We start from the raw sequence: 11,105 nt of genomic DNA, 5'->3' as shown, positions 1-11,105 counted from the left end.
TATGGACTGAACAAGAAACCACCAAAAATTTTAACCAGTCATCGTTCTCACAACACTGAGGACCAGTCATTCGAAATGACTTCTCCATGCATTTTATGCATTGGTAAAAGCACTATGATGAAAAGTGTGATATGTTTTCAGGTATCTCCTATACTAATAGAGCCACATGCTCACCGGTTTGCCACATGATGTAGGCCTATGGACTGAACAAGAAACCACCAAAAATTTTAACCAGTCATCGTTCTCACAACACTGAGGACCAGTCATTCGAAATGACTTCTCCATGCATTTTATGCATTGGTAAAAGCACTATGATGAAAAGTGTGATATGTTTTCAGGTATCTCCTATACTAATAGAGCCACATGCTCACCGGTTTGCCACATGATGTAGGCCTATGGACTGAACAAGAAACCACCAAAAATTTTAACCAGTCATCGTTCTCACAACACTGAGAACCAGTCATTCGAAATGACTTCTCCATGCATTTTATGCATTGGTAAAAGCACTATGATGAAAAGTGTGATATGTTTTCAGGTATCTCCTATACTAATAGAGCCACATGCTCACCGGTTTGCCACATGATGTAGGCCTATGGACTGAACAAGAAACCACCAAAAATTTTAACCAGTCATCGTTCTCACAACACTGAGGACCAGTCATTCGAAATGACTTCTCCATGCATTTTATGCATTGGTAAAAGCACTATGATGAAAAGTGTGATATGTTTAGTATAGAGTGTAGAGTGTAGGGTATAGAGTGTAGAGTGTAGGTTATAGAGCGTAGGGTATAGAGTGCAGAGTGTAGGGTATAGAGTGTAGGGTATAGAGTGTAGAGTGTATGGTATAGAGTGTAGGGGATAAAGTGTATGGTATAGAGTGTATGGTATAGAGTGTAGGGTATAGAGTGTAGGGTATAGAGTGTAGAGTGTAGGGTATAGAGTGTAGGGTATAGAGTATAGGGTATAGAGTGTAGGGTGTAGAGATTAGGGTATAGAGTGTAGGGTATAGGGTGTAGGGTATAGAGTGTAGGGTGTAGAGTGTAGGGTATATAGTGTAGGGTATAGAGTGTAGGGTATAGTGTGTAGGGTATAGCGTGTAGGGTATAGAGTGTAGGTTATAGAGTGTAGGGTATAGAGTGTAGGGTATAAAGTGTAGAGTGTAGGGTATAGAGTGTATGGTATAGAGTGTAGAGTGTAGGGTATAGAGTGTATGGTATAGATTGTAGGGTGTAGAATGTATGTTATAGAGTGTAGGGTATAGAGTGTATGGTATAGAGATTAGAGTGTAGGTGCACTGTCTGCCGTCAGTGTCCCTATGCCCTAGGCTCCCCAGTATTTGTATCTTTTCCCTGCTTAGTTCTCTCTTTGCCTAGTCCTGTGTTCCTGCTGTGTCCTGCCTAGTTCCGTGTTCCTGCTGTGTCCTGCTAAGTTCCGTGTTCCTGCTGTGTCCTGCCAAGTTCCGTGTTCCTGCTGTGTCCTGCCAAGTTCCGTGTTCCTGCTGTGTCCTGCCAAGTTCCGTGTTCCTGCTGTGTCCTGCCAAGTTCCGTGTTCCTGCTGTGTCCTGCCAAGTTCCGTGTTCCTGCTGTGTCCTGCCAAGTTCCGTGTTCCTGCTGTGTCCTGCCAAGTTCCGTGTTCCTGCCGTATCCTGCCAAGTCCTGTGTTCCTGCCGTGTCCTGCCCAGTCCTAAGTTCCTGCCGTGTCCTGCATCGTCTCGTGTTCCTGTCATAATCAGTTAAGTCCTGTTTTCCTATTGTTCCCCGCCATTTCTATAGCTCTGTGGTCTCCTTCTTTCTCTTGGGTCGTCCCTTTGGCTCTAGCTGTTGTGTCTCCATTCCCCCGAAGTCCTGCTCCTAACACTCCCTGTATAGGGGGTGATTCCATCTGGTCCGCTCGACCCCGGGGGCTCTAGAGTCACGACCCAGAGGGTCCACTCTCGGATTTCTGTCCGAATCCCTACAGCGGCGGTCTAGGAGCAACATGGAATGAGCTCTGAGGGAAGTGTTATGATGCGGCGGTCTAGGAGCAACATGGAACGAGCTCTGAGGGAAGTGGTAACTGTACTGACCGCAGACCCTAAGCTCAACACAACACTAGAAGCAGCCGTGGAATGCTCCTAACTCTCCCTAGGCATCTCGTCACAGCCTAAGAGCTAACTACCCCTGAAGACAGAAACAGGAAAACTATCTTGCCTCAGAGAAAATCCCCAAAGGATAGATAGCCCCCCACAAATAATGACTGTGAGTGGAGAGGAAAAAGACATACACAGAATGAAACCAGGATGAGCACAGGAGGCCAGTCTAGCTTGATAGATAGGACAGGATGGAACACTGTGCGGTCAGTATAAAACACTACAAAAATCCACGCAGAGTAAACAAAAAATCTCCACACCTGACTAAAGGTGTGGAGGGTCACTCTGCTTCCCAGAGCTTCCAGCAAGACAGAAAATAATTCAAACTGATAATGCTGGACAAACAAAGAAAGCACAGAATGGATAAGTCCACAAACTATGGACAGAAAAAGTAAGCAAAAACTTAGCTTTGCTGAACTGGTCAGGATAACAGGGAACTCCAAAGAGATGTGAATCCAACCAGGAACCATTTACAAGTGGCACTAGCTGAAGGAACAGCCATGCTAAAATAGGCGAGAGAGGAGACGATAAGTGGAGGCAGCTGACAACAGCTAACTCCAAGGAGCAGCCTACCACTTGAAACCACAAGAGGGAGCCCAAGAGCAGAACTCACAAAAGTGCCACTTACAACCACCGGAGGGAGCCCAGGAGTAGAATTCACAACAGGCGTCCTAGCCATAACATACCTGGGGGACATTAGAAACTAGTAACATCTGGAACCAAAGAACGAGAGAGAGAAAGCTGTAGAGAACGAACGAGAGCAGCAGTTGTGAGGACTATTCCGAATGCTCAGCAGGATAGGACTACAACACACAGGCGCTAGTGGTAGGCAACGATTTCCATCTGCGAGGGAAACTCTGGATGTGCCCATCGGACCGGCCGGTCTCTGATAGCCCGGTTGAACATGCTCTGGACTGAGTGTACTGAAGCCTTCAGTAAAAGGTAAAGAGACTGCAACCCTGTGTCCTCGTTATTGACTGCGCCTCACACCATCACCATCCACCTTACTGGGAAGCCCTGGGGACATACTTCACCTATGGGAAGGTATACCATCCAGCTGCCATTCCACCACCCCAGTGGACCCCATAGCAGCGTCGGTCACCCTGACCGAACACCACAGGTGGCATCACGAATCCCAGACAGACTGTACCACCTTTATTGGACGCCCCTTAGCAGGGTCGCGGACCGGGTCTAGCCACCGTGACAGCCTCAGAACCGATCCAGAGAGGCCCGGTACCGAAACGCGTGGCCCTGTGTCTGGGGGCGCTCCATGCGTCTGTAAAAAACATACAAAAAAGGCAGCATTACTGTCAAAATAGGCACAATTTAACCCCTTCATCCTATTTATGAACCCGAGTCATTGCCGATAAGGATAGGATCCACTTTCACACACTTACTCATAATGGAAAGCCCTCAAAAATTAGAAAGGAAAAATAAGAAGTCATTTATTCAAAGTTAAGCAAAACTGCAAAAGAGGAAGCTGCTGCCCCATGTCCTGGCCGGGGGTCCGCTGGGTGACACTTTCTGTCATAATGGGCAAATATCAGAAACAAATGGGGAACTAAATGCACTGAATGATGAATCCGAGGCACCATTGTGTAGCCAGTCCTATCTATGGTCTATAAATAAAGGTCTTCAGCCAGTGGGTCCACAGCTGCTGGAACACTACAAGTCCCAGCATTCCCTGGTCTGTATATCAGTAAGTGACTTCTGTGCCAACCTCTTAGGCTTCTATTATGACCCATGGGAGATTATGTGGTTCCTATAGGTGGTATTAATACAAACATGTCCACAGGATATTATTATTATTATTTATTGTTATAGCGCCATTTATTCCATGGCGCTTTACATGTGAGGAGGGGTATACATAATAAAAACAAGTACAATAATCTTAAACAATACAAGTCATAACTGGTACAGGAGGAGTGAGGACCCTGCCCGCGAGGGCTCACAATCTACAAGATGGGACTATAACATATTGGTGCTCTGTGGATTGTTTTATTTCTGCGCTGTATGGCTGTTGTACATCGTTACTCACCTCTCTCTGTTCTGTTCTGTCCTCGCTGGATTACTATGCCGCTATGTCACCATCCACTGTCCTACATCTGCTCATCTGTCTACCACCCTACCCGTCCTCTCCACAGTGCTGCACCGCCCTACATCTCCTCCTCGTCTGTCTACCACAATACCCGTTCTCTCCACAGTGCTGCACCACCTACATCTCCTCCTCATCTCTAACACCTTACCCGTCCTCTCCACAGTGCTGCACCGCCCTACATCTCCTCCTCATCTCTAACACCTTACCCGTCCTCTCCACAGTGCTGTACCACCCTACATCTCCTCCTCATCTCTAACACCTTACCCGTTCTCTCCACAGTGCTGTACCACCCTACATCTCCTCCTCCTCATCTCTAACACCTTACCCGTTCTCTCCACAGTGCTGTACCACCCTACATCTCCTCCTCATCTCTAACACCTTACCCGTTCTCTCCACAGTGCTGTACCACCCTACATCTCCTCCTCCTCATCTCTAACACCTTACCCGTTCTCTCCACAGTGCTGTACCACCCTACATCTCCTCCTCATCTCTAACACCTTACCCGTCCTCTCCACAGTGCTGTACAACCCTACATCTCCTCCTCCTCATCTCTAACACCTTACCCGTTCTCTCCACAGTGCTGCACCGCCCTACATCTCCTCCTCATCTCTAACACCTTACCCGTCCTCTCCACAGTGCTGTACCACCCTACATCTCCTCCTCATCTCTAACACCTTACCCGTCCTCTCCACAGTGCTGTACCACCCTACATCTCCTCCTCCTCATCTCTAACACCTTACCCGATCTCTCCACAGTGCTGCACCGCCCTACATCTCCTCCTCATCTCTAACACCTTACCCATCCTCTCCACAGTGCTGCACCACCCTACATCTCCTCCTCATCTCTAACACCTTACCCGTCCTCTCCACAGTGCTGCACCCCCTACATCTCCTCCTCGTCTGTCTACCACAATACTCGTCCTCTCCACAGTGCTGCACCCCCCTACATCTCCTCCTCATCCGTCTACCACCCTACCTGTCCTCTCCACAGTGCTGCACCACCCTACATCTCCTCCTTATCTGTCTACCACCCTACCCATCCTCTCCACAGTGCTGCACCGTCCTACATCTCCTCCTTATCTGGCTACCGCCCTACCTGTCCTCTCCACAGTCCTGCACCACCCTACATCTCCTCCTCATCTGTCTACCACCCTACCCGTCCTCTCCACAGTGGTGCACCACCCTACATCTCCTCTTCATCTCTAGCACCTTACCTGTCCTCTCCACAGTGCTGCACAGCCCTACATCTCCTCCTCATCTGTCTACCACCCTACCCGTCCTCTCCACAGTGCTGCACAGCCCTACATCTCCTCCTCATCTGTCTATCACCCTACCTGGTCTCTCCACAGTGCTGCACCGCCCTACATCTCCTCCTTATCTAACACCCTACCCTCCTCTCCACAGTGCTGCACCGCCCTACATCTCCTCATCTCTGTCTACCAACCCTACCTGTCCTCTCCTCAGTGCTGCACCACCCACCTACATCTCCTCTTCTTTCTCTACCAACCTACCCATCTCCTCCACAGTGCTTCACTGCCCTACATCTCCTCATCTCTTTCTACCACCCTACCCATCCCCTCTACAGTGCTGCACTGCCCTACGTTTCCTCCTCATCTCTGTATACCACTCTACCCCAGCTTTCCAACTTATTAACATCCTGTCCTAAGACAAACATTCTCCATAATCCAAATATTTCCACCGGTATCCAGATTTCTTTTGTGTTGCACAAGTTTTCTAAAATGCATTACCCAGGAAAATCCAGCTAATTTCCAAAATCTACAGTTTTAGGATACCATAAATAAGTAAATAACTAGGAAGGCGACATAAGGCGGCAAGTTGTAGAACATGGTTTGGGACAATTGTAAAAGTATTAAATAATATATATCAGTAAATACTTGTCCGAAAAAATTCCTTTGCCATGGATATCAAGAATAATGATAGACTAGCTATCAAACAAAACACATAACAGGGGGGGAGAAAAAACTCCAAAAGATAGCCAAAGTCCATAAAAATGCTTTATTATATGCGGCATGAAGATGGTGACAGCAACACGTAATCACCAGACGATAAAAAGCAAAGGCACTGGGAGCCCACAAATGCCTTTAAAGTATATAAAACAATGTCATAATGAACATTACCGGGCAGAAAAAGTATATATACAAGGCAGCCTCTATGAGATGTAAACTAGACAGGTGTCATACACGGTTAACAAATAGATGTATATCATCCCAGCTCCACAAAGTGGAAGCTGGATGTATGCTCAGGTATAGTCAAAATAACATACGGCACACCAAAGAAATAAAATACATCACCCAGGCAGTGTCAGCAAATGCAGGCAGGTAGGGGATCCCAGCGCCCGCCCCAACGCGCGTTTCGGGAAACCTTCGTCAGGGGGCCCCGACTTCGTCCAGGGGGCGTTGGACTTTGGCTATCTTTTGGAGTTTTTTCTCCCCCCCAGTTTTAGGATACCATGCCTGAAGATGAGACTTAGGAAGTCTTGACAGCTTGTTTTATACCATAATTTATTTTATTTTTATTAGCCAATAAAAGGTATCATAACTACAAGGTTATGATATTGATTTTCCCACTGAGGTTTGCCCTGAAAACACAATTTTTTTTAGGTTGTTCAATACTGTTCATAAAGTGACTTGTCTTTTCATCACAGTTATTCCTCTGAACTTCATCCCTTCATTTAACACTTTTCCCCCATACAGCTTCCATCCTCATAGACTTATCATATCTTTATATACTCAGATATTGGCTGGTGATCGGCAGCTACAGCCTTACATGGACTACCTTATGTAGTATAATGACGTTCTGTACAACACAAGCACATTTTACTTTTTATGTCGCCCCTATTTCCTTTGTCTTTTTAGATTGTTAGCTCTTGAGAGTCCTCAATCCTTCTCTTTGGTCTAGTAATTAGTTTGTTACTCTGCAATGTCTGATTGTGTTTGTAGTGGTATTTAGACCTTTAGTAGGATCAATGGCACTTAATAACAGGACATGTAAGCTTAAGATTCAATTAAAGGGGATGTCCCGGACTTGGACATTGATAATGTAATTTTTGAATGGATCAACAATATCAGATAAATGGAGGTCCGAAACCCGGAGTCTAAACTAATCAGCCATTTGCAGACCCCACAACAACCAGAAGCAAATAAAGTCCAGCTCAGATCACATAAATTTCAGTCCCCGAAAATGACCTTTACACATTGTATTGAGCTGCACTTTCCGGTTCCACCATGAAATCTGCTAACAATTGATCAGTGGGGATGTTAGATCTTCACTGATCCAAAGGATAGGTCTTCAAATTAGAAATTCTGGACAACCCCTTTAAGATATCAATAAAGCATAGGACGTTAGGTGGCCACTTCCTCTGTTGGGTTAAACCCTGCACAGTACTTGAAGTTAGCCAGCCACATTGGACCCAGGTAGCATCATTGTGGTTCTTTTCAACATCTTCAGATGAGACTCCTTCCAAGGTCAAGGTGCCCAAGACATGGGACCCTTGGACAAGAAGGCTTCAGATAAGTCCTGTTCTCTTTCTCAAAAAAGCTTCCAAAGAACAGCGACTTTACAAAAAAACAGATAGGAACAAGCCTGAAAGTCACACCATCCTTCTTGTCTGTAAGAACAGCAAGCAGACACCCTTATCCTTGAAGGGTTCTTGAGCCAGGTCTTACATGGAACCCCATCAGGTCAACTCCTCCACCTATGAATGTCTCCCTGCCCTGTATTCTTAGACGGTCATACTGTTTTGGACAGAGCTTTTAGTCTGGCTATGTTCAGTGGTTTTGGTCATTTCTTCACTGAAGGCGCTTTCCATGAGCTGCCGTAAGGACTGACTCATCTTGGTCTTGAAGTCTTTGCCCATGAAGACGTAGAGTATTGGGTTGATGCAGCTGTTGGAGAAAGCCAAGGCCACCGAGACGTGATTGAGTTTATTGACTATTTGGTTTTGGACGTACAACATGACCATGCCGATAATGTGGTAGGGAGCCCAGGTCAGGCAGAAGGCTATGATGATACCGTACACCACCTTGGTGGTTTTTCTGCCCACCTTGAGGTATCTGCTGTTTTGTACTTTAAGGGTGAGGCGAATGTAACAGGCAACGATGATCAAGAGCGGGAACAGGAACCCAAACAACGTTCGAAGGACAGTGATAGTGACTTCGTGGTTGGAGACTTGGTGTTGTATACCCAAGTGGTGGTCATTAAGACCCATGAAAGGAGCGTCAGAATCATTAAAGCTCAAAAGGTCCTCGTAATCCAAATCAAAGCTGCCATCATAATCACTGACGTCATCATGGCCACCGAACTGATGCTCACATACTGTGACGTTGTGGTCTGTAGAGATGTGTCTGTAGAGAAAGGCGGGTAACGACATCATGAAGGATAAGGCCCAAATAACCAGGCAGATGAGCCAAGCCATTCGCAGGCTGCGGTGATTCTGGGCCCACACTGGCAGGACTACCTGGATGCAACGGTCAACGCTGATGGCCACCAAGGTGAAGACACTGGCGAACATGTTAAGAACGACCATGGCCGGGATTATCTTACAGAGTGCAGCGCCAAACAACCATTCCTGGTAATATAATTGGACGGTGGAAAACGGAAGGGACAGGCAGCACGCGATGTCGGCGACGGCGAGATTCAAGAACCATACGGTGTTCACAGTCTTCTTCATCTTCCAACCAGTGACCCAAAGCACCAGGATATTACCGGGGACACCCACCAGAAAGGTGACCACAAAAAACACCGTGGTGAAAGTAGCCTCCTGGGTGTGAGAGTGTGGAAAATCAATATTCTCATCACTTCCATTGAACATCCCGGCTATCTGTAAAAATATAAAGGTTTTGTGGTTTAATTAATTTAATTATCTGTTTGTTTTTTCACTATTATAAAGAGGCAATGAGCAACAATCTTTGCAGCAGCTGTAAATCGAGATCTTCATGATTTGCTGGACAGGAATACTGACATCTACTGGTAAATATGAAAACTGCAGTATAATGTCATATCTACATAAAAAATTATCGTACATGAAAATTCTAAGCCCCTAATTAATGATTTTTTTTCCTTTTTAAGTTTTTGCCTCTCTGCTTTTCAGCAGCCTTAACATTTTTATTTTTTTCAGTGACAGGGCAGTATGAGGCTGGAATTGTAATGTTTTTAGCACTCTTCTACATATAAGTTACTGTGTCATTTATCCATTTTTTTTATTTTATATTCCTTACTCTTCATGTTTCACACAAAAAAGCCGTGGAACGAATTCTCCAGGTTATTACGGTCGTGCGGACACCTAACCTGTATTATGTGTAGGTTTTTGCCAGCAGAGACCCCCACTATCATGTGTTCGTTAGGTCCCATGGAAGCAGCGGTGATGCTGATGCTTCTCCTCCTGGCATTGATCACGATGTAGTTAATGAAAGAGAAGACAGAAGTGGCAATAAACCTCCTCTGCCTTCTCAACAAAACCCCCCAAAAAATATCCAGCGCTTTGTCATTATTAAATTAAGACAGAATTAAAAATATATATATTTTTTTCAACCCGTGGTGGCGCTGCAGAAGAATTGACTGGTCGCTGCCTGGTTCCCCCCACATGATGAATGTAACAGAATAATGATTAATGAGCAGAATTACTATATATTACTATATATTGAATCATGGTAGATTGTGAGCCCTCGCGGGCAGGGTCCTCTCTCCTCCTGTACCAGTTATGACTTGTATTGTTTCAGATTATTGTACTTGTTTTTATTATGTATACCCCTCCTCACATGTAAAGCGCCATGGAATAAATGGCGCTATAATAATAAATAATAATAATAATTATGAATTAATTGAAATAACTTTCAATCCAAAGTATCCTGGGAATGGAAGGAGCATTCCATTACAGCTGTTACCGTAAAGAATCCTTTTATGTTCTGATGAGGCAGGCTTCTTTACTGTTCATGTAGTGGAAGTATAACAGTTTCCATGTGCCGGTGTATTAGTGTTTGGAGGTGTATTTATACGCACAATGGAAGCCCAATGGGTACTGAAAAAATGCATCTGCATATAGCGAGCTGTGTGCTAAAAAGGGGGTGCGATTTTGGAAGCTTGGCTTCATCTGAAGACCTCTTTTTGTTATCTCTAGGGACTGGCTTACTAAAAGTAACAGGAACAAGTCAATCCAGTGCAGCTCCCAGGGGCAGTTTTTCGAGGAGTTATCCAAGACCTGTTGAGCTACATTCCCACGATGAGTTTTTTTTGGTGATTTTTTCTTTTACGCTGCGTATTTTCCAAAAAATGCAAGTAACCTACGGGAGCCGAAAATCTACATCAAAAACCTACCTAATACTCATCGTGGGAACTGAGCCTTACCTGTTAGAGCCCCATCGCTCTAGCTCCTGGCTTAGTCACCCTTTTTTTTGTTTAAAGAACTGTTCTTGCTAATATATTATCTCTGCTTTTCTATAATTTTCACTCATATTATGAACGAAAAAATTCCTTCCGGATGCCCAGAACTAACATAAATATGTGAAATGTGCGACTGTAAAATGGGCGCAAAAAAAGAAAAGCTTTTACTGGGCCGGCTTTTATGATTCCATCATCGCTAAAACATCATGGAAAAAAATTCTAATAAATAATAAAAAGTTTCCACAATTTGAAATATTTAATTTTCCATTAGGATTCATAGTTTAAAACACAAAAGAAAAAAAAACATTAAATAAAATTGTTTTTAAAAAATGTAGAAAATAATAATAATAGAACAATTAATGGAAAGCGATTTCTGTACACATGGCTCCGTACTAATATTCAGTATATTCTTACCTGATAGTGAATCCGGTGGCGCTGGTATATTCTGTCCCTCTGATAACAGTCGCCCTCGCCTCGCTTAC

The 11,105-nt window shown here is 44.8% G+C and overlaps 1 protein-coding gene across 1 annotated transcript; it reads right to left on the bottom strand.

The window, feature by feature from the left end:
* Window positions 1–6,227: 6,227 nt before the first annotated feature.
* Window positions 6,228–11,105, bottom strand: C3AR1 (complement C3a receptor 1). Its single transcript, XM_069755917.1, has 2 exons — window positions 11,038–11,105; window positions 6,228–9,064 (listed from the first exon to the last, which is right to left on the bottom strand). The coding sequence occupies exon 2, from the start codon at window positions 9,053–9,055 to the stop codon at window positions 7,967–7,969; it is 1,089 nt and encodes a 362-aa protein (XP_069612018.1). The 5' UTR covers window positions 9,056–9,064; window positions 11,038–11,105; the 3' UTR covers window positions 6,228–7,966.

Source organism: Ranitomeya imitator, chromosome 2 (assembly GCF_032444005.1).
Source record: "Ranitomeya imitator isolate aRanImi1 chromosome 2, aRanImi1.pri, whole genome shotgun sequence".
Classification (NCBI taxonomy): domain Eukaryota; kingdom Metazoa; phylum Chordata; class Amphibia; order Anura; family Dendrobatidae; genus Ranitomeya; species Ranitomeya imitator.
This window is presented reverse-complemented; position numbering and strand designations above follow the sequence as displayed.